The following is a 24,548-nucleotide window of genomic DNA, read 5'->3' on the forward strand; positions in this document are numbered from 1 at the left end:
AACAGCCAGGTTTACGTGTGGCACAGACAGAGGGAGACCAACGTGAGCAACGTGAGCAACGCTCATCATTCCAGTTTTTATCATTACCAAAACAGATTTCTGTACAGTGTTCATTTCGTCCACTATTGTTTGGTTCTCCGGCATTCCACATCCTATAAACCGCTGGACAACCATCAGACCACATCCACGCTCCTTCTTTGTGGATGTCACTGAGTCCAATCCAGGTTCGGCCCTGAGTGTGATCAAAATTCTGAATCAACCCCTTCACAAAGTTGTGTTCTGCCAGGCTGTGGATGGACACCAGGTTGGTGCGCTGAGACACACAGTTGAGCTCTGCATCGGCCCAGGACATAGGAGTGGGCACATATTTGTAACAGCGACCGTTGAAGCTTGAACCAGAACATGGGGCAGGTCCCCCGCACCAGCTTCACTTCACTGAGCTCAGGTGGAGCATCCAAACCCAGGGACACACCCAGAAGCAGCAGGAAGAAGATAGACGACTGCATGGTCTTCATCTCAAAGGCAGAATCATGATCCCAAACTGTGAGAGCGGTTTTTATAGGCCGTGTTTGCAGTCGACTTTAACCTTGTTTATCAACTCTAATCATCAAATCATCAAAGGTTAGAAACATTTCATCAACCAATGGCATTTATGAGCAAACTTTGAATTATTATTCCAGTGAAAACATGAGGAGGTTAAGTGTGTTTGTGTGTATTTTACAATGTTGATATGAGATGTTGTATAATTGTCAGATTACAGAGGCCTGGTGGAACAACCAAAAACATACACCAGGATCAGAGAATATATTTGACCAGACCCTGTCTCTAAGGCAGTGCCCAACCACTCTGCGGATTAAATTTATTTCAACTGTTCTATTCCTCCTTCTTGTCCTTTCGGTAGAAGCATAGATTGAGCGGTAAATCGGTAGCCTGATTCATCAGACAGTTTCACTTCATGTAAACTGTCTGACCTGGCAGCATTAGGATTCGTTCGCTCAATGGAAGGCAAACCAATCATTGCTATAAGTTTATGATGTATGTAATGCGGTTTAACGCTCAGTGGTGTCCAAGAAATTGCCAGCACAACAGCAAACAAAACAGAGTGAACATGTCTGTCAACGATCATTGTTGTTTCTGCGAGGTGAACTTGTGAATTAAAGGTGCAATAAAAAATGCAAAGTTTGTATCGTCTGCATCCATCTGGACACTTTGTTTACTGTTGTGCTGTTCCACAAAAAGGACTAGTCTAGTGTTTTGGCCGGTGCGTGTGCTACAACTTCCTGAACTAGTCGCTGGAGAGAAATTAAACTGAGCGGAGGCACTAGGTGGTACCAGCCTGGCTAGTAAATCAGCTCCTTCTTCACTGTCTGATACAGCGACCACATCACTGCAGACGCTACACTGATCCATCTGTCAATCTCACGCTCCATCCTCCCCTCACTCGTGAACAAGACCCAGAGATACCTGAACCTCCACTTAAGTGAGGGATTCTCCACCACCTGGAGAGGACACCACCTTTTTCAGATCAAGAACCATGACTTCAGATTTAGAAGAGCTGATCTTTATCCCAGCCATTCCTCTCTTTATTCAAACCACCTGAGTGCATGTTACAGGTCCTGGTTTAGTCTGGTTTAGTCCTGGTTTAGTCCTGGTTCAGACCTGTTCCCAGTGCATTTTGCAGGTCCTGGTTCGAATGAAGCCATCAGGACAACATCATCTGCAAACAGCAGAGATGATCCTGTGGTCCCCAAACCGGACTCCATCTGGCCCCTGACTGCGCCTAGAAATTCTGTCCATAAAAACAATGAACAGAACCGGTGACAGGGGCGGCCCTGGCGGAGTCCAACATGCTCTGGGCTCAGGTCTGACTTACTGCTGAACACAGGTCCTGCTCCGGTCACACAGGGAGCACATGTGGACTGGGGTAAGACAAACTTTGCTCAAATACATGAGGAAAATCAGGTAGAGTACATGGCCTCTAACACTTTTGAGTAATAAACCTAAAGATAAACCTTTCTAAAGCCGTCAAAATAAACAGGGCTGGGGCGATTACTCTCCCCTGGGGTACTCCAGATTACACTGGTAAGGAGGAAGTCCAATTCTTGTTTGTTGGAAGCAATTATTTAAAGAGCCCATATTACACCATCTATGTTATAATGTAGTTTCCTCATCACAAACAAACCTGGACTTGTTTTTTGTTTCATTCATGAGAGTTCTTCTCTCAAACAGAAAACACCTTGTGATGTCATGTGGTAATACAGGTGCTCCACTGTGTTTTTAAACTTCATGTGTCTTCACTAAAATCATTTAGATAATTTCAGTCCTGGAGTTGCTGATCTCAACTGAACTAAAGGTAAAATGGAGCTGTTAACTTGAAAACCACCACTACATGACATCACAAGGTGGAACAGAGCATTTTGAGCTTTGGAGATGTAAACAGACATAAGGAAATCACTGGATCTTAAAAAAAAACAAAACACGTCATCAAACATTGACAGGATTTTTATGAGCCTAATTCTTCATCACAATATTGTAAAACCATAAAGAACTCAGCCCCAGTAAAGAAGCGTCTGTGATGTGCACAGAGCCAAAAGGAAGTTCAAGTTTATTAAGACCAATCCAAGGTCAGTTCACACTTCAGAAGGAGCAACAAGACATTTTATACTTCATCAGACGTTCTGCAGCTGAACCACTCTATATGACTGCTTTCTTTGTTTACAATGGACTGAACATGGCAGCAGTCTGGGAGGGCAAAGGAAACCCACAGGAACAACTTCTGAACTTTTGTCTTGAAGCTCTTAAAGTGTGTTTTTTATTCTCCCTGATACCGGAAGGTTAAAGTATTTACACCTGTGTTTTTGCAGATGATTAATAGGTGACTGTGAAGGTCATACAGAAAACACAAATAAAACAATAAAGGCAATTCAATAAACTTCATTCTGCAGAACTAATAAAAACTACAACAAAGATTGATGGAGATTTCCGGTTGGCAGCGGAGCAACATGGCTGACTAATTCCTGAGCTCCTCAGGGCAGAGCAGTTTTTTCCCCTAAAATTCAAGTTCTACGGTTACTAATATCTTCGAAAGCATGCGCGGGGGACTTAGAAAAAGGTAAAAAAGATGCATGAACCTAAAGAACAGTCAAACTCAGAGGAACAAGTTGAGGCACATGCTAACACAGATAAAGAAGATGGCGAGGTAACCGGGACAGTCACTTCACAAGGGCATTAAAAATATCAGCAAACAGATCAGTGACCTCCGCACAGAGCTGAAAGCAGACTTTAACAAGTTTAAAGATGATTTCAGACGCGAGTTGAAAGAAGACCTCAACAAACTAAAAGAAGAAACTAACCAGCAGCTAACGGCTAACAAGCTAGCGGTGCAGGACCACGACAAGCGTCTGGACGAAGTTGAGAATCGAGTACAGGGGCTTGGTCAGCGACGGCTTACAGTGCTCTCAGACAGTCCATAGAGGAGCAGAAAAAGCTGGAGGACTCCCTATCGAGGGCAAGGAGAACCAACATGTGCATATATGGGGCCCGAGACGGGGTCGAGGGAAGTTCGGTCATCAGTTTTGTGCAAAAGCTGATTCGATCTGAGCGCCTCATTGATGACAGCGTGGACTTGCAAATACAACAAGCTCATCGCTCTCTGGGTCCCATGCCGAGTGCCGACGCTCCCCCCAGGTCCATCATCGTCAACTTTCTGCAGTTTAAAACAAAAGAGACTGTCGTGAGAAATGCCTGGCAGAAGAATATTTTCCTGGGAGATAAGCCCCTCGCCTTTGACCACGATTACAGTGCGGCAGTGGTGCAGCAACGTCGCGCTTATAAAGATGTGAAGAGCGCGCTGAAGCAAAAAGGCATTAGATTCCAATCGCCATTCACCAAAGTGCGCATTCACTGGGACACAGGCCCCCAGATCTACCACAGCCCAGCGGAAGTGGTCCGTGATTTGCAGCGGAGAGGATTCACTGTTAAAGAGCCCCGGGAGCGCGGAGGATTCAACGCTGCAGCTCTACTGGATCAGCTGGAACGTACGTCACCATGGCAACCTGTGACCCGGCGAAGTGACAGTGGAGCCTTCCAACGAGTGCGTGACCGACTTCAAGAGTTTCAGCATAAACCGGTGTAGTTCCACACACACCGGAGCTATAGGTGCTGTCCATCTTTAAATAGACCCAATTATTTCCTTAAGTTACGGTTCAAGCTTTGTTTAATTGCTCTGCTTTGAGGTTGCTAACAATGTACCCTGGAATGAGTGAAGCTCAATTTGAGTTATTTGCTGATTCTAGGAGGGAGCCCTCGATAAATGCAAGGCTTTCCCCCTCATTTGTTTTTGGGAACAAAACCCAGAGTGTATTTCGAATACCTCATTTTGGAAGTCATACAGTTGTGACATTTAGAAATGTTATCAATACTAGTTCATTTGTTTATTGGTTTGTTGTAGTTTCTATTGGTTTCATGTTTCTGAGGTTTGTGGAGGTGGAGGAGCATAATCTTTCTTTGTTTCTTAATGTCTCAAAGACTTGAAGTGATGTCACTTAATGTCAATGGTCTGGGCAATCCAATCAAAAGAGCTAGGGTAATGACGAAATTAAAAAAAGAAAATAAGCATGTTATCTTCCTTGAGGAAACTCATTTGTCACCACAAGAGAATGAGAAATTGCACAGATTTGGTTATAGGAAAATCTACTACAGCTCTCATTTTCGAATTGATTATTTTTTATTACCAAATGAAGCATGTCATAGAGTCGTGGACTGTAACATTGGAGTTGCTGATTTCTCGGACAATAACGCTGTTTTCTTGACCCATCTGAAAAAAGACTCTAACGTACAAAATCAGATTGTGAAAGTAAAAATCCAAATAGAGGAACTATTGAATGATGAGGGTGAGAAAAAGGCAAGTTATCTCAAACTAAATTATTATGAACTTGGCCCTAAATCTGCAAAATTATTGGCTCGAAAACTACGAAAACAACAGACTGACACCACAATTTATAGAATTAAAACCCCAGATGGTGGAAACTAAACCTGAAATCATAGGAAAAATTCTTAAAGAATGTTATCAGAAGCTTTATTCACAAGAAGGGACAGTAGATAAACAGATGATCAGAGATTTCTTGTATTCACTAGACCTGCCCAGTATCGGGGAGATCCAAAACAAAATGATAACCAAAGAAATCACAATGGAGGAACTGAACAAGGCTATTGGAAGACTGAAGGCCAATGAAACTCCAGGTGGGGACGGGTTTCCAGCAGAATGGAACCGAATATTTTGTGAAAAACTTAACCCAATATTATTAAGATCTCTGAACTGGACATTAAAGGAGNACAGACTGACACTTTCAATTTATAGAATTAAGACCCCAGACGGTGGAAACTAAACCTGAAATCATAGGAAAAATTCTAAAAGAATATTATCAGAAGCTTTATTCACAAGAAGGGACAGTAGATAAACAGTTGATCAGAGATTTCTTGTATTCACTAGACCTGCCCAGTATCAGGGAGATCCAAAACAAATGATAACCAAAGAAATCACAATGGAGGAATTGAACAAGGCTATTGGAAGACTGAAGGCCAACAAAACTCCAGGTGGGGACGGGTTTCCAGCAGAATGGAACTGAATATTTCATGAAAAACTTAACCCAATATTATTAAGATCTCTGAACTGGACATTAAAGGAGGAACAAGTCCCCCCATCCTGGAATGATGCAACTGTATCTTTAATACCTAAGGCTGGGAAGGACAGAGACAAATGCTCCAGTTTTAGGCCAATTTCAATTTTAAATATAGATTGCAAATTATATAATTCAATTATTGCTAAAAGGCTAGAACCATTCATTATAGAGCTGATTGATGAGGATCAATGTGGATTTCATGTCGGGCAGACAACCCAAGACAATATCAGGAGAACACTCCACATACTCCATAAAATACAAAGCAGTAATCTTAGCACGGCCCTCATAAGTCTGGATGCTGAAAAGGCCTTGGATAGGGTGGGGTGGGAATTCTTATACCAAACTTTAGAAAAGATTTGGGTTTAATCAAAACTCTATAAAAATCATTAATTCCATTTATCAAGGTCCTACAGCTAGAATAAAAGTAAATGGATCTCTGTCAGGTCGCTTCTGTCTTAGTAGAGGAACCAGGCCGGGTTGTGGTTAAGCCCCACCCTCTTCTCTCTGTACATTGAGCCGTTAGCTCAGGCAATTCATCAACATGATGGAATAAAAGGTATATTTATATTGGGGAAAATGAACACAAAATGAGCTTGTTTGCTGACGATGTCATGTTATACATGAGAGACCTGGACAATTCTCTCCCCAAACTTTTGGAAGTAATAAGAAAATTCCATGAATGTTCTGGATACAAGTTGAACATCGATAAGACTCAACTGATCAAACTCAATTACTCACCTAGTGAGGAAATTCAAAAGGAATTTAATGTTTAATTGGAGAAGAAAATCTATAAAATGTGTGTCACTTTGTAAAATAAATGATAACCCTGACTGACACTATCAGAAACGACTTGGGCAGATGGTCAACTTACCCACTGGAATTTTAGTAGCAGGATAAGTGTAATTAAAATGAATATTCTTCCTTGGTTACTATATTTATTTCAATCCCTCCCAACAGAAATTCATGCTCAGCAATTTGCAGTTTGGGACAAAATGGTATTGAGATTCATATGGGGTGGAAAAAAGCAAGAAAACGTTTCTTCACTTTGCAGCTGCCAAAAAATAAAGACAGAATGTCTCTGCCAAACTTAAAACTGTACTTTCAAGATGCACAAGTGCGCCCTCTAGTTCTCTGGTGTGATAATTCATACTCTGCGAGGTGGAAGAACGTTGAGACCAACATACAGGGCTACGCTGTCCAAACTTTGCTAGGGGAGAACAGTATACCTGACACAAGTAGAACTAAACTTAACCCAGTAACCATATTTTCTTTGGAAATGTGGTTCTCTCTAATGAAACAATTGGACCTAAAAAATAGTCAGAGGATGTTGAGATGGATATTCCCTCGATAAAGACTTTAGGCCCAGGATATATGACTCTGTTTTCAAACAGTGGATGGACAGGGGTTTAACAGCTCTTTGCTTGGTTATCAAAAATAATGAAGTAAAGTAAAGAATTCATTTAACCTAAACAATCAGGACTTCTTCAGATACCCACAATTAAGGGATTATTACAAACACAGATTAAGAAGAGGTCTTTGGGCAAGGTCAATCTGATTATTGAAATAATGTGTGGTGCCTATCATCAAAAAAAACTGTAAAACTGTGTCAAAACTTTATGATGTTTGATGGAGAATCTGAATGTGTCTTCACTAAGTGTGAAAACAAAGTGGGAACAGGAGATAAGATCATTAGTACCAAATGTGTAATTTCACTCCAAACTTCTACAAACTCACAGCAGTGGTGGGAGTTTAATTGGAAATGCTTGATCACATTCTTCATCACAGCCCATGTTAAAAGTAAACATCTTGGAATCCAACAGGCTTGTACGAGGAACTGTGGTCACTTGGACACAAACCAGGGCAGGTCCCTGTCCACACTGCTCTAACTACAATAAACTTTGGTCTGTATTTCAAAAACTCAAATGGATTTATTATGTTTTTCTCCAAAAGATATATAAATTGTTTCCACAAAACTGAAAACTAAACATGAGAACTACTACATGACATCACAAGGTGGAACAGAGCATTTTGAGCTTTGGGAGATGTAAACAGACATAAGGAAATCATTGGAGTTAAAAAACACTTGATCAAACATTGACAGGATTTTTATGAGCCTAATTCTTCATCACAATATTGTAAAACCATAAAGAACTCAGCCCCAGTAAAGAAGCGTCTGTGATGTGCACAGAGCCAAAAGGAAGTTCAAGTTTATTAAGACCAATCCAAGGTCAGTTCACACTTCAGAAGGAGCAACACAAAACCTCCTTTGGATGAAGACATTTTATACTTCATCAGACGTTTCTGCAGCTGAACCACTCTATATGACTGCTTTCTTTGTTTACAATGGGCTGAATATGGCAGCAGTCTGGGAGTGCAAAGGAAACCCACAGGAACAACTTCTGAACTTTTGTCTTGAAGCTCTTAAAGTGTGTTTTTTTATTCTCCCTGATACCGGAAGGTTAAAGTATTTTCACCTGTGTTTTTGCAGATGATTAATAGGTGAGTGTGAAGGTCGTACAGAAAACACAAATAAAACAATAAAGTCAATTCAATAAACTTTATTCTGCAGAAATAATAAAAACTACGACAAAACAGGGACAGAAAACTGCACAAAACCACAACAAACAGATACAAGAGCGACACAAGCAGCAGGCTGGAGTTTTGTTCACATTTTAATACAATATTTGGAGTGTGAATGTTTTGGATTGTCCGTCTCTTGTGACTTTTTTGCTCTTGAATCTCTTCAACTGGGCTGAAGAAGAAGGAGCTTAAACTTTGGATTTTCACAGACGGCAGCTGGTTCTTGGATATTTCTATTGACACTTTGCAGTGACGTCACTGGGAGGGGTCTACATGTATGTGCATGTCAGAATGTTCAGCAGTTACTATGGTGACACAATGTACACATTAGCAAACATTGTCGTGTGTTTTAAGATTGTCCAAAGACTCAAGAAAAAATATACAATAGATTAAAAAAATTCATTCATTCATGGTCTGTTTAGGAGTTTGATTTTCTACAAAAAGATGAGAACGACTCACTGAAAACTGTAAAAACTATCTGTGAGTGTAAAATCACTCCAAAATGGAGTGTGGTTGTAATTGAAGTGATGTCATCAAATAAATTGATAATGATGTTGTTGCAATAGTGACGCAGTCACACACAGAAAAACAAAACAGCAGCTGAATCCACTGCACATTTATTATACGTATTGTATCAGATGAACATTACACTTTACAGTGAAACAAGACGAAGTGGCAGCAGACTCCAGTTTTTTTATTCACAGATCAAGTCAATGACAAAACTATAAACTGTCTACACAAAAAATATAAAATATTTTACCTGCATCTGCAAATGCAGGTTTGATTTAACATTTTGTTTTGTAATCACAGAGTCATTGTTTGATCAGTGTTTAGTTATTACAGTTTACATACATTAGAATCAGTTTGGTATTTCCACAAAACAAAACAAAACTTCTTTAGAATGTAGAACCTTATCATCAAATCAGAAGATAAAGTCCATGTCCAGGTGTTGGTTTGTGGCTGTGACATCATTTCTAACAGCCAGGTTTACGTGTGGCACAGACAGAGGGAAATTTATAAAAGCAACGAACATCATTCCAATTTTTTTCTTTACCATAACCAATTTCCACACAGTCTTCATTAAAGAACAGTCTGTTTGGTTCTCTGGCATTCCACTTTGTAAACACCGCTGGACAACCATCAGTCCAGAGCCATGTTCCTTCTTTGTGGATGTCACTGAGTCCAATCCAGGTTCGTCCCAGAGCTTGATCAAACTTCCGGATAAAACTCTTCACAAAGTTGTGTTCTGCCAGACTGTGGATGGACACCAGGTTGGCACCTTGAGACAAACAGAACCTCTCTGCATCAGCCCATCTCCTACGTGTGGCCACGTACTTGTAACAGCGACCGTTGAAGTTGAACCAGTACAGGGGACAGTTCCCCCGAACCAGCTTCACTTCACTGAGCTCAGGTGGAGCATCCAAACCCAGGGACACACCCAGAAGCAGCAGGAAGAAGATGGACGACTGCATGGTCTTCATCTCAAAGGCAGAATCATGATCCAAACTGTGAGAGGGGTTTTATAGGCCGTGTTTGCAGTCGACTTTGACCTCATTTATCAACTCATCAAAGGTTAGAAACACTTCTCATCAAACATTGATATTTTGGTCTGACTTTTTATTATTATTTCCGTAGTAAAATCATAAGGAAGTTAGTTGTTTTTTGTGTGTATTTTACAATGTTGATATTTGCTGTATAATTGTCAGATTACAGAGGCCTGGTGGAGCAGCCAAAACATACACCAGGATCAGAGAATATATTTGACCTGAGTCTTTGTCTAAGGCAGTGTCCAGCCACCCTGCAGAGGAAACTTATTTCTACTGTTTGTAACCTCCATCTTGTCCTTTTGATCTTTACCCAAACCTCATGATTGTAGGTGAGGGCAGGAGTGTAGACTGAGCGGTAAATCAAGAGTTTTGTCTTTTGACTCGAGCTTCTTCTTCACCACAACAGTCCAGTACAGCGACCACATCACTGCAGACACAGAGACGCCTGAACTCCTCCACTCGAGACAGAAACTCTCCATCACCTGGAGAGGGCGCCACCTTTTTCAGGTCAAGAACCGTGACCTCAGATTTAGAAGAGCTCATCTTAATCCCAACCACTTCACTACCAGAGTGCATGTTTGGTTAGTCCTGGTTTAGTCCTGGTTTAGTCCTGGTTTAGTCCTGGTTTAGTCTGGTTTAGTCTGGTTTAGTCCTGGTTTAGTCCTGGTTCAGTCCTGGTTCAGACCTGTTCCCAGTGCATGTTGCAGGTCCTGGTTCGATGAAGACATCAGGACAACATCATCTGCAAACAGCAGAGATGATCCTGTGGTCCCCAAACCGGACCCCCTCTGGCCCCTGACTGCACCTAGAAATTCTGTCCATAAAAACAATGAACAGAACCGGTGACAGGGGCGGCCCTGGCAGAGTCCAACATGCTCTGGGCTCAGGTCTGACTTACTGCTGAACACAGGTCCTGCTCCGGTCACACAGGGAGCACATGTGGACTGGGCCAAGACAAACTTTGCTCAAATACATGAGGAAAATCAGGTAGAGTACATGGCCTCTAACACTTTTGAGTAATAAACCTAAAGATAAACCTTTGTAAAGCCGTCAAAATAAACAGGGCTGGGGCGATTACTCTCCCCTGGGGTACTCCAGATTACACTGGTAAGGAGGAAGTCCAATTCTTGTTTGTTGGAAGCAATTATTTAAAGAGCCCATATTACACCATTTTCACATCTATGTTCTAATGTAGTTTCCTCATCACAAACAAACCTGGACTTGTGTTTTGTTTCATTCATGAGAGTTTTTCTCTCAAACAGAAAACACCTTGTGATGTCATGTGGTAATACAGGTGCTCCACTGTGTTTTTAAACTTCATGCGTCTTCACTAGAATCATTTAGATCATTTCAGTCCTGGAGTCGCCGATCTCGACTCAACTAAAGGTAAAATGGAGCTGTTAACTTGAAAACCACCACTACATGACATCACAAGGTGGAACAGAGCATTTTGAGCTTTGGAGATGTAAACAGACATAAGGAAATCATTGGAGTTTAAAAACACTTGATCAAACATTGACAGGATTTTTATGAGCCTAATTCTTCATCACAATATTGTAAAACCATAAAGAACTCAGCCCCAGTAAAGAAGCGTCTGTGATGTGCACAGAGCCAAAAGGAAGTTCAAGTTTATTAAGACCAATCCAAGGTCAGTTCACACTTCAGAAGGAGCAACACAAAACCTCCTTTGGATGAAGACATTTTATACTTCATCAGACGTTCTGCAGCTGAACCACTCTATATGACTGCTTTCTTTGTTTACAATGGGCTGAATATGGCAGCAGTCTGGGAGTGCAAAGGAAACCCACAGGAACAACTTCTGAACTTTTGTCTTGAAGCTCTTAAAGTGTGTTTTTTATTATCCCTGATACCAGAAGATTAAAGTAATTTCACCTGTGTTTTTGCAGATGATTAATAAGTGACTGTGAAGGTCGTACAGAAAACACTAATAAAACAATAAAGTCAATTCAATAAACTTTATTCTGCAGAACTAATAAAAACTACAACAAAACAGGGACAGAAAACTGCACAAAACCACAACAAACAGATACAAGAGCGACACAAGCAGCAGGCTGGAGTTTTGTTCACATTTTAATACAATATTTGGAGTGTGAATGTTTTGGATTGTCCGTCTCTTGTGACTTTTTGCTCTTGAATCTCTTCAACTGGGCTGAAGAAGAAGGAGCTTAAACTTTGGATTTTCACAGACGGCAGCTGGTTCTTGGATATTTCTATTGACACTTTGCAGTGACGTCACTGGGAGGGGTCTACATGTATGTGCATGTCAGAATGTTCAGCAGTTACTATGGTGACACAATGTACACATTAGCAAACATTGTCGTGTGTTTTAAGATTGTCCAAAGACTCAAGAAAAAATATACAATAGATTAAAAAAATTCATTCATTCATGGTCCTGTTTAGGAGTTTTATTTTCTACAAAAAGATGAGAACGACTCACTGAAAAACTGTAACTATCTTGTGAGTGTAAAATCACTCATGTGTTCTCCAAATATGGAGTGGTGTTGTTGGACATAATTTGAAGTGATGTCATCAGAATAAATTGGAAATAATGATGTTGTTGCAATAGTGACGCAGTCACACACAGAAAAACAAAACAGCAGCTGAATCCACTGCACATTTATTATACGTATTGTATCAGATGAACATTACACTTTACAGTGAAACAAGACGAAGTGGCAGCAGACTCCAGTTTTTTTATTCACAGATCAAGTCAATGACAAAACTATAAACTGTCTACACAAAAAATATAAAATAAATTTTACACATCTGCATGCAGGTTAATTTGACATTTTGTTTTGTAATCACAGAGTCATTGTTTGATCAGTGTTTAGTTATTACAGTTTACATACATTAGAATCAGTTTGGTATTTCACACAAAACAAAACAAAACTTATTCAGAATGTAGAACCTTATCATCAAATCAGAAGATAAAGTCCATGTCCAGGTGTTGGTTTGTGGCTGTGACATCATTTCTAACAGCCAGGTTTACGTGTGGCACAGACAGAGGGAAATTTATAAAAGCAACGAACATCATTCCAATTTTTTTCTTTACCATAACCAATTTCCACACAGTCTTCATTAAAGAACAGTCTGTTTGGTTCTCTGGCATTCCACTTTGTAAACACCACTGGACAACCATCAGTCCACAGCCATGTTCCTTCTTTGTGGATGTCACTGAGTCCAATCCAGGTTCGTCCCAGAGCTTGATCAAAATTACGGATCAAACTCTTCACAAAGTTGTGTTCTGCCAGGCTGTGGATGGACACCAGGTGGGCGCCCTGAGACAAACAGTAGATCTCTGCATCAGCCCAGGTCGTACGTGTGGCCACATACTTGTAACAGCGACCGTTGAAGCTGAACCAGTACAGGGGACAGTTCCCCCGAACCAGCTTCACTTCACTGAGCTCAGGTGGAGCATCCAAACCCAGGGACACACCCAGAAGCAGCAGGAAGAAGATGGACGACTGCATGGTCTTCATCTCAAAGGCAGAATCATGATCCAAACTGTGAGAGGGGTTTTATAGGCCGTGTTTGCAGTCGACTTTGACCTCATTTATCAACTCATCAAAGGTTAGAAACACTTCATCAAACATTGATATTTATGGTCTGACTTTGAACTATTATTTCCAGTAAAATCATAAGGAAGTTAAGTGTTTTTATGTATTTTACAATGTTGATATTTGCTGTATAATTGTCAGATTACAGAGGCCTGGTGGAGCAGCCAAAACATACACCAGGATCAGAGAATATATTTGACCTGAGTCTTTGTCTAAGGCAGTGTCCAGCCACCCTGCAGAGGAAACTTATTTCTACTGTTTGTAACCTCCATCTTGTCCTTTTGATCTTTACCCAAACCTCATGATCGTAGGTGAGGGCAGGAGTGTAGACTGAGCGGTAAATCAAGAGTTTTGTCTTTTGACTCGAGCTTCTTCTTCACCACAACAGTCCAGTACAGCGACCACATCACTGCAGACGCAGAGACGCCTGAACTCCTCCACTCGAGACAGAAACTCTCCATCACCTGGAGAGGGCGCCACCTTTTTCAGGTCAAGAACCGTAACCTCAGATTTAGAAGAGCTGATCTTTATCCCAGTCACTTCTCACTTTGTTTAAACCACCAGAGTGCATGTTACAGGCCCTGGTTTAGTCTGGTTTAGTCCTGGTTTAGTCCTGGTTTAGTCCTGGTTTAGTCCTGGTTCAGACCTGTTCCCAGTGCATGTTGCAGGTCCTGGTTCGATGAAGACATCAGGACAACATCATCTGCAAACAGCAGAGATGATCCTGTGGTCCCCAAACCGGACCCCCTCTGGCCCCTGACTGCACCTAGAAATTCTGTCCATAAAAACAATGAACAGAACCGGTGACAGGGGCGGCCCTGGCAGAGTCCAACATGCTCTGGGCTCAGGTCTGACTTACTGCTGAACACAGGTCCTGCTCCGGTCACACAGGGAGCACATGTGGACTGGGCCAAGACAAACTTTGCTCAAATACATGAGGAAAATCAGGTAGAGTACATGGCCTCTAACACTTTTGAGTAATAAACCTAAAGATAAACCTTTGTAAAGCCGTCAAAATAAACAGGGCTGGGGCGATTACTCTCCCCTGGGGTACTCCAGATTACACTGGTAAGGAGGAAGTCCAATTCTTGTTTGTTGGAAGCAATTATTTAAAGAGCCCATATTACACCATTTTCACATCTATGTTCTAATGTAGTTTCCTCATCACAAACAAACCTGGACTTGTGTTTTGTTTCATTCATGAGAGTTTTTCTCTCAAACAGAAAACACCTTGTGATGTCATGTGGTAATACAGGTGCTCCACTGTGTTTTTAAACTTCATGCGTCTTCACTAGAATCATTTAGATCATTTCAGTCCTGGAGTCGCCGATCTCGACTGAACTAAAGGTAAAATGGAGCTGTTAACTTGAAAACCACCACTACATGACATCACAAGGTGGAACAGAGCATTTTGAGCTTTGGAGATGTAAACAGACATAAGGAAATCATTGGAGTTTAAAAACACTTGATCAAACATTGACAGGATTTTTATGAGCCTAATTCTTCATCACAATATTGTAAAACCATAAAGAACTCAGCCCCAGTAAAGAAGCGTCTGTGATGTGCACAGAGCCAAAAGGAAGTTCAAGTTTATTAAGACCAATCCAATAAAACAATAAAGTCAATTCAATAAACTTTATTCTGCAGAACTAATAAAAACTACAACAAAGATTGATGGAGACTTCCGTTTGGCAGCGGAGCAACATGTCTGACTAATTTCTGAGCTTCTCAGGGCAGAGCAGTTTTTTCCTCCTAAAATTCAAGTTCTACAGTTACTAATATCTTTGAAAGCATGCGCGGGGGGGACTAAGAAAAGGGTAAAAAAGATGCATGAACCTAAAGAACAGTCAAATTCAGAGGAACAAGTTGAGGCACATGTTAACACAGATGAAGATGTCGAGGCAACCGAGACAGAGACACTTCATGAGGGCATTAAAAATATCAGTGACCTCCGCACAGAGCTGAAAGCAGACTTTAACAAGTGTAAAGATGATTTCAGACGCGAGTTGAAAGAAAACCTCAACAAACTAAAAGATGAAACTAATCAGCAGCTAACGGCTAAGAAGCAGGACCACGACAAGCGTCTGGACGAAGTTGAGAATCGAGTACAGGGGCTTGAAACTTGGGCTGCGATGGCTTACAGTGCTCTCAGACAGTCCATAGAGGAGCAGAAAAAGCTGGAGGACTCCCTATCGAGGGCAAGGAGAACCAACATGCGCATATACGGAGCCCGAGAGGGGGTCGAGGGAAGTTCGGTCATCAGTTTTGTGCAAAAGCTGATTCGATGTGAAGCGCCTCATTGATGACAGTGTGGACCTACAAATACAACGAGCTCATCGCTCTCTGGGTCCCGTGCCGAGTGCCGACGCTCCCCCCAGGTCCATCATCGTAAACTTTCTGCAGTTTTAAACTAAAGAGACTGTCCTGAGAAACGCCTGGCAGAAGAAGATTTTCCTGGGAGATAAGCAGCAAGCAGTCGCGCTTATAAAGATGTGAACACGCTGAAGCAAAAATTAGATTCCAATCGCCATTCACCAAACTGCACATTCACTGGGACACAGACCCTCAGATCTACCACAGCCCAGCGGATGTGGTCCGTGATTTGCAGCGGAGAGGATTCACTGTTAAAGAGCCCCGGTGTAGCGTTTTCAAACTAACCCCGTAATTTGAAACCAAAATTACCGGGGGTTAGGGTTAAGGGGGGTAGCTTGAAACCGTTTTCAAATTACCGGGGGTAATTCAAATCAGCTTCAAGCTACCCCCCGGTAGTTTGAAACCTTTACAGGGAGCGCGGAGGATTCAACGCTGCAGCTCTACTGGATCAGCTGGAACGCACTCACCATGGCAACCCGTGACCCGGCGAAGTGACAGTGGAGTCATCCAACAAGTGCGTGAACCGACTTCAAGAGTTTCAACATAGACCGGTGTAGTTCCACACACACCGGAGCTTTAGGTACTGTCCGTCTCTAAATAGACCCAATTATTTCCTCAACTTACGGTTCAAGCTTTGTTTAATTGCTCTGCTTTGAGGTTGCTAACAACGTACCCTGGAATGAGTGAAGCTCAATTTGAGTTATTCGCTGATTCTAGGAGGGGCCCACGATAAATGCGAGGCTTTCCCTCTCATATGTTTTTGGGAACAAAACCCAGAGTGTATTTCAAATATACTTCATTTTGGAAGTCATACAGTTGTGACATTTAGAAATGTTATCAATACTAGTTCATTTGTTTATTGGTTTGTTGTAGTTTCTGTTGGTTTCATGTTTCTGAGGTTTGTGGAGGTGGAGGAGCATTATCTTTCTTTGTTTCTTAATGTCTCAAAGACTTAAAGTAATGACACTTAATGTTAACGGTCTGGACAATCCAATCAAAAGAGCTAGGGTAATGACGAAATAAAAAAAAGAAAATAAGCATATTATCTTCCTTCAGGAAACTCATTTATCACCACAAGAGAATGAGAAATTGCACAAATTTGGTTATAGGAAAATCTACTACAGCTCTCATGTCCACAGTCATAAAAGAGGAGTGGCAGTTCTTATCTCAAACTCCTTTACTTTTGAACTCCTTAAAGAAACTAAAGACAAAGAAGGGCGCTACATAATAGTGAAGGGTAAGGTCACAAATAACATATTTAACCCTAGCCTGCGTGTATGCACCACCAAATAGTGATAAATCCTTTTTTAAAGAGCTGTTTGATGTTATTTCAATGGAAACAGAAGGAAGTGGTATTTATGGTGGCGATTTCAATTTGATACTGGATTGTAATCTGGACACAACTAGAAAAAAAATACAAACAAAAGGCCTTTAACCAAATATGTAAATAGAACACTGGTTGAAACCGGTTTAACTGATGTTTGGAGACTATTCCACCCTTTACAGAAGGATTTTACACACTATTCCATCCCTCATTTGGTGCATTCTCGAATTGATTATTTTTTATTACCAAATGAAGCATGTCATAGAGTCGTGGACTGTAACATTGAGGTTGCTGATTTCTCGGACCATAACGCTGTTTTCTTGACCCTTCTGTTAGACACCCCTCCCAAAACCACTGCTTGGCGTCTTAATGTTGGCATTCTTAATAACGAGGCTACAGTGAACGACATAAAAGAAGACATAGAGTGCGTATACATGCACATCAGTAACCCGGTTATGATCGGGTTTTTTGAGTATCCCGGTTTCTTGATGGTGCATGTAAACGCAGTAACCCGGTTTCAGTAACCCGGTTATGGCAGTGTCCCGGTTATTAGAAACCGAGTTACTGTAGCTGGTTTATTCCGATAGTAACCGGGATACTTGTGGCATGTAAACGCAGTATCCCGGTTACTGCAACATAAAGTTGAGTCGCATGCGTCCAAAAGACACTTTCCAGCCTCTCAACACAACAGTAGTGACATAAATAAATTGACCAACATAAATAAAGTGACCAAACGAGTGAAATGACTGTAAAATTAAGAGCTGCACTAAACCTGCACACGTAACAATCTGCACTCGTACGACCTGCACTCGTGTGACGCTGAAAAACTAAAACATGAACTATCTCCTATACAACACACACACAGGAACAGACTCACCATCATCAGCACCTCTTCTGTCACAGAAATAACACACATAATCCACAGAGTCGTGTCATTTAGTCCAAAAGAAACTGATCGCATCAGCGGCGCAAGGAGCGAGTTGTTTTTATCGCCGCTAACAGTTTATGCTAATTAGCCAAACGGTCTTAAGTTTCGTTTCTGTAAAACGTAAACAAATGTGATCAGAGCTGAATGATCTGATCAAACGGGCTGATGTGTCTATAGTGTTTATGGTTTATATGTTGTAAAGTTGAGTTTATTTATGCAGAAGATTTGAATGAAGAATCTGCACAGTGGATTGTGGGAGATCTCGTAGCTCCTTAGCTTCTTATGCTAAAGGAGCTCACGGTTTGTATTTTTCCTGGTTTATGAAATTGATTTAAGTTAATTTTTGCGCCTGTGCATTTGTAAGATTATGTCAAGAAACCGGGATACTCCATTTGATCATGTATATGTGGATATGAGTGTCCCGGTTTCTCAGTGAACATGTAAACACAGTAACACGAACACTGACAGAACCGGGATATGGATAATAACCGGGTTATTGATGTGCATGTGACGCACTCATAGACACATTTATTAAAGAGAACAATAATGGAGAAGTGAACCCAATAATGCTTTGGGATTCAGTGAAAGCTCTTCTCCGCGGAAAACTAATTGCAAAAACTACCCATTTTAAACGAGTTAGACTAGAAAAATATAAAAAACTGATGAATTCCTTGAAAGAGTTGGAACATAAATTTAAAACTAAAAACGACTCTAATGTACAAAATCAGATTGTGAAAGTAAAAATCCAAATAGAGGAACTACTGAACGATGAGGGTGAGAAAAAGGCAAGTTATCTCAAACAAAATTATTATGAACTTGGCCCTAAATCTGCAAAATTATTGGCTCGAAAACTACGAAAACAACAGACTGACACTTCAATTTATAGAATTAAGACCCCAGACGGTGGAAACTAAACCTGAAATCATAGGAAAAATTCTAAAAGAATATTATCAGAAGCTTTATTCACAAGAAGGGACAGTAGATAAACAGTTGATCAGAGATTTCTTGTATTCACTAGACCTGCCCAGTATCAGGGAGATCCAAAACAAAATGATAACCAAATAAATCACAATGGAGGAACTGAACAAGGCTATTGGAAGACTGAAGGCCAACAAAACTCCAGGTGGGGACGGGTTTCCAGCAGAATGGAACTGAATATTTCATGAAAAACTTAACCCAATATTATTAAGATCTCTGAACTGGACATTAAAGGAGGAACAAGTCCCCCCCATCCTGGAATGATGCAACTGTATCTTTAATACCTAAGGCTGGGAAGGACAGAGACAAATGCTCCAGTTTTAGGCCAATTTCAATTTTAAATATAGATTGCAAATTATATAATTCAATTATTGCTAAAAGGCTAGAACCATTCATTATAGAGCTGATTGATGAGGATCAATGTGGATTCATGTCGGGCAGACAAACCCAAGACAATATCAGGAGAACACTCCACATACTCCATAAAATACAAAGCAGTAATCTTAGCACGGCCCTCATAAGTCTGGATGCTGAAAAGGCCTTGGATAGGGTGGGGTGGGAATTCTTATACCAAACTTTAGAAAGATTTGGGTTTAATCAAAACTCTATAAAAATCATTAATTCCATTTATCAAGGTCCTACAGCTAGAATAAAAGTAAATGGATCTCTGTCAGGTCGCTTCTGTCTTAGTAGAGGAACCAGGCCGGGTTGTGGGTTAAGCCCCACCCTCTTCTCTCTGTACATTGAGCCGTTAGCTCAGGCAATTCGTCAACATGATGGATGGAATAAAAGGTATATTTATATTGGGGAAAATGAACACAAAATGAGCTTGTTTGCTGACGATGTCATGTTATACATGAGAGACCTGGACAATTCTCTCCCCAAACTTTTGGAAGTAATAAGAAAATTCCATGAATGTTCTGGATACAAGTTGAACATCGATAAGACTCAACTGATCAAACTCAATTACTCACCTAGTGATGAAATTCAAAAGGAATTTAATGTTAATTGGAGAAGAAAATCTATAAAATGTGTGTCACTTTGTAAAATAAATGATAACCCCTGACTGACACTATCAGAAACGACTTGGGCAGATGGTCAACTTACCCACTGGATTTTAGTAGCAGGATAAGTGTAATTAAAATGAATATTCTCCCTTGGTTACTATATTTATTTCAATCCCTCCCAACAGAAATTCATGCTCAGCAATTTGCAGTTTGGGACAAAATGGTATTGAGATTCATATGGGGTGGAAAAAAAGCAAGAAAACGTTTCTTCACTTTGCAGCTGCCAAAAAATAAAGACAGAATGTCTCTGCCAAACTTAAAACTGTACTTTCAAGATGCACAAGTGCGCCCTCTAGTTCTCTGGTGTGATAATTCATACTCTGCGAGGTGGAAGAACGTTGAGACCAACATACAGGGCTACGCTGTCCAAACTTTGCTAGGGGAGAACAGTATACCTGACACAAGTAGAACTAAACTTAACCCAGTAACCATATTTTCTTTGGAAATGTGGTTCTCTCTAATGAAACAATTGGACCTAAAAAATGGTCAGAGGATGTTGAGATGGATATTCCCTCGATAAAGACTTTAGGCCCGGGATATATGACTCTGTTTTCAAACAGTGGATGGACAGGGGTTTAACAGCTCTTTGCTTGGTTATCAAAAATAATGAAGTAAAGAGCTTTCAGGAGTTGAAGAATTCATTTAACCTAAACAATCAGGACTTCTTCAGATACCCACAATTAAGGGATTATTACAACACAGATTAAGAAGAGGTCTTTGGGCAAGGTCAGTCTGATTATTGAAATAATGTGTGGTGCCTATCATCAAAAAAACTGTAAAACTGTGTCAAAACTTTATGATGTTTGATGGAGAATCTGAATGTGTCTTCACTAAGTGTGAAAACAAAGTGGGAACAGGAGATAAGATCATTAGTACCAAATGTGTAATTCATTCCAAACTTCTACAAACTCACAGCAGTGGTGGGAGTTTAATTGGAAATGCTTGATCACATTCTTCATCACAGCCCATGTTAAAAGTAAACATCTTGGAATCCAACAGGCTTGTACGAGGAACTGTGGTCACTTGGACACAAACCAGGGCAGGTCCCTGTCCACATCTGCTCTAACTACAATAAACTTTGGTCTGTATTTCAAAAACTCATCGAGCTTCGAAAGTGGATTTATTATGTTTTTCTTCAAAAGATATATAAATTTTTTCCACAAAACCTGAAAACTAAACATGAAAACTACTACATGACATCACAAGGTGGAACAGAGCATTTTGAGCTTTGGAGATGTAAACAGACATAAGGAAATCATTGGAGTTTAAAAAACACTTGATCAAACATTGACAGGATTTTTATGAACCTAATTCTTCATCACAATATTGTAAAACCATAAAGAACTCAGCCCCAGTAAAGAAGCGTCTGTGATGTGCACAGAGCCAAAAGGAAGTTCAAGTTTATTAAGACCAATCCAAGGTCAGTTCACACTTCAGAAGGAGCAACACAAAACCTCCTTTGGATGAAGACATTTTATACTTCATCAGACGTTCTGCAGCTGAACCACTCTATATGACTGCTTTCTTTGTTTACAATGGGCTGAATATGGCAGCAGTCTGGGAGTGCAAAGGAAACCCACAGGAACAACTTCTGAACTTTTGTCTTGAAGCTCTTAAAGTGTGTTTTTTATTCTCCCTGATACCGGAAGGTTAAAGTATTTTCACCTGTGTTTTTGCAGATGATTAATAGGTGAGTGTGAAGGTCGTACAGAAAACACAAATAAAACAATAAAGTCAATTCAATAAACTTTATTCTGCAGAACTAATAAAAACTAGAAAAGCAGTCACAACTAAACTACAGGGATAAATATTTGTCAAATTTGGAATATGAAAGAGGATCCCATTGCACCTGAGTCAAATTTCATGGGTTTGTCAATAATTAACAGATATTGAGAAACAAAATTTTTGGCATTTACACAATGTTAACTCAAATTTCAAAGATCCAGAATCCAGATTTCTTCCGGATCAAAAATGAAATCAGTTCTTCCTTTTCACATTTTCAACAAATCCTGAAAATTTAATCAAAATCGATCCATAACTTTTTGAGTTATGTTGCTAACAGACAAACAAACAGACAAACAAACAAACAAACAAACAACAAACAAACAGACAAACAGACAAACAGACAGACAAACGCCGGCAAAAACATAACCTCTTCCTTGGCGGAGGTAACTACAACAAAACAGGGAGAGAAAACTGCACAAAACCACAACAAACAGATACAAGAGCGACACAAGCAGCAGGCTGGAGTTTTGTTCACATTTTAATACAATATTTGGAGTGTGAATGTTTTGGATTGTCCGTCTCTTGTGACTTTTTGCTCTTGAATCTCTTCAACTGGGCTGAAGAAGAAGGAGCTTAAACTTTGGATTTTCACAGACGGCAGCTGGTTCTTGGATATTTCTATTGACACTTTGCAGTGACGTCACTGGGAGGGGTCTACATATGTCTATCTGTATTTCTCTATAATTCTGGTCTTATACATTTTTTAAATGTGTAAATATAGTTTTCGAGCCTTTTAATGTTTCATCCAGACTGTTCCACAGATGAACTCCTCTGATGGAGACACATGGACTTTTCAGTCTGGTCCTCACATGAGCTTTGTGAAAGAGGCCCGCTCCTCTCAGACTGGACTCACTCTCTCTGGGTCTGAACATCTCTTGGATCCTCTGAGGGAGCTGATTATTATGTGTCTTAAACATCACAACTGCAGTATTGAGATCAACAAGATCATGTCATTTTAATGTATTTCATTTAATAAAAAGAACATTTGTTGATTCACAGTAATCTGCATTATTGACAATTCTAATAGTTTTCTTTTGCAGTAAGAAAATGGAATTGATATTTGTTTTATAATTATTCCCCCATATTTTCACACAATAGTTAAAGTATGGAAGGATGAGAGCGTTATATAATAGTCTGAGTGCATTTTGAGTTACACAGTTTTTAATTTTACATAATATAGCAATGATTTTTGTGATCTTTGTCTTCAGTATGTTTATGTGCAATTTCCAATTTAATTTATAATCTATATTTATCCCCAAGGTTTTTTATGTGGCACCGTTTATTTATTTATTCAATTTCCAAAATTAGTTAATTCATATCAAACCATTTGTTTAAAGTTACAAGTTCAGTTTGAACTTTATTCAAGAGATGATCAAGATCTTGTTCAGATCAATACAAGCTGGTGTCAGGAGCAAATAAAATACTCTGTACATTTTTTACACTTTATCGATATGGTTTATGTAGATTATAAATAATTTGGGGCCCAGTACAGATCCTTGGGGAACTCCATGTGTGATATTCTTCTTGGCTGAGTTTACATTATTTATTTGAACATATTGATCTATAACAATTATGTCACTTTTTATCCAATCATGTGCAATGCCCCTAATCCCAAACCTCTCCAGTTTGTTCAGTAGTAATGTGTGGTCTATTGTGTCGAACGCCTTAAGTCTATAAAAACACCAACAGTGTTCTCTTTCTTATCACACATGCAGTTGATTTCTTCTCCACCAGTTCCACTGAAGTGGATCTACTCCATCTAAATCCATATTGTTGTTCACTAACAGATGGTGCTGTAAATGGTAAATATGGAGTGGTGTTGTTGGACATAATTTGAAGTGATGTCATCAGAATAAATTGGAAATAATGATGTTGTTGCAATAGTGACGCAGTCACACACAGAAAAACAAAACAGCAGCTGAATCCACTGCACATTTATTATACGTATTGTATCAGATGAACATTACACTTTACAGTGAAACAAGACGAAGTGGCAGCAGACTCCAGTTTTTTTATTCACAGATCAAGTCAATGACAAAACTATAAACTGTCTACACAAAAAAATATAAAATAACCTGCATATAAATGTGTAAAATTTGATTTAACATTTTGTTTTGTAATCACAGAGTCATTGTTTGATCAGTTTTTGTCTATTACAGTTTACATACATTAGAATCAGTTTGGTATTTCCACAAAACAAAACAAAATTTATTCAGATTGTAGAACTTTATAATCAAATCAGAAAATAAAGTCCATGTCCAGGTGTTGGTTTGTGGCTGTGACATCATTTCTAACAGCCAGGTTTACGTGTTTACACAGACAGAGGGAGAGGTTATAAAAGCAAGAACATCATTCCAGTTTTTTTCTTTACCATAGACCAATTTCTGCACACAGTGTTCATTAAAGAACAGTTCCTGTTTGGTTCTCTGGCATTCCACTTTGTAAACACCACTGGACAAACCATCAGTCCAGAGCCATGTTCCTTCTTTGTGGATGTCACTGAGTCCAATCCAAGTTTGTCCCTGAGTGTGATCAAAATTACGGATCAAACTCTTCACAAAGTTGTGTTCTGCCAGGCTGTGGATGGACGCCAAGTGGGCGCCCTGAGACAAACAGTAGATCTCTGCATCAGCCCAGGTCCTACGAGTGGCCACATACTTGTAACAGCGACCGTTGAAGCTGAACCAGTACATGGGACAGGTCCCCC

The 24,548-nt window shown here is 40.1% G+C and overlaps 2 protein-coding genes and 1 pseudogene across 2 annotated transcripts; all 3 read right to left on the minus strand.

The window, feature by feature from the left end:
- Positions 1 to 515, minus strand: part of LOC129409173 (lactose-binding lectin l-2-like) — a 2,969-nt pseudogene extending 2,454 nt beyond the window's left edge.
- Positions 516 to 9,235: 8,720 nt separating this feature from the next.
- Positions 9,236 to 9,736, minus strand: LOC129409174 (lactose-binding lectin l-2-like). The gene has a single exon (XM_055154369.1). It carries the CDS (start codon positions 9,731 to 9,733, stop codon positions 9,236 to 9,238), a length of 498 nt encoding a protein of 165 aa, XP_055010344.1. The 5' UTR covers positions 9,734 to 9,736.
- A 3,065-nt stretch (positions 9,737 to 12,801) lies between these two features.
- On the minus strand, positions 12,802 to 13,303 carry LOC129409175 (lactose-binding lectin l-2-like). The gene has a single exon (XM_055154370.1). It carries the CDS (start codon positions 13,297 to 13,299, stop codon positions 12,802 to 12,804), a length of 498 nt encoding a protein of 165 aa, XP_055010345.1. The 5' UTR covers positions 13,300 to 13,303.
- Between the last annotated feature and the right edge of the window lie 11,245 nt (positions 13,304 to 24,548).

Source organism: Boleophthalmus pectinirostris, unplaced genomic scaffold (genome assembly GCF_026225935.1).
Source record: "Boleophthalmus pectinirostris isolate CB_2022bp ecotype Guang Dong unplaced genomic scaffold, ASM2622593v1 HiC_scaffold_19, whole genome shotgun sequence".
In the NCBI taxonomy this organism is placed as follows: domain Eukaryota; kingdom Metazoa; phylum Chordata; class Actinopteri; order Gobiiformes; family Gobiidae; genus Boleophthalmus; species Boleophthalmus pectinirostris.

Excerpts from the sequence above, each read along its gene's own strand:
- LOC129409174 (XM_055154369.1), bottom strand. The coding sequence starts at position 9,733 with ATGCAGTCGTCCATCTTCTTCCTGCTGCTTCTGGGTGTGTCCCTGGGT.
- LOC129409175 (XM_055154370.1), bottom strand. The coding sequence starts at position 13,299 with ATGCAGTCGTCCATCTTCTTCCTGCTGCTTCTGGGTGTGTCCCTGGGT.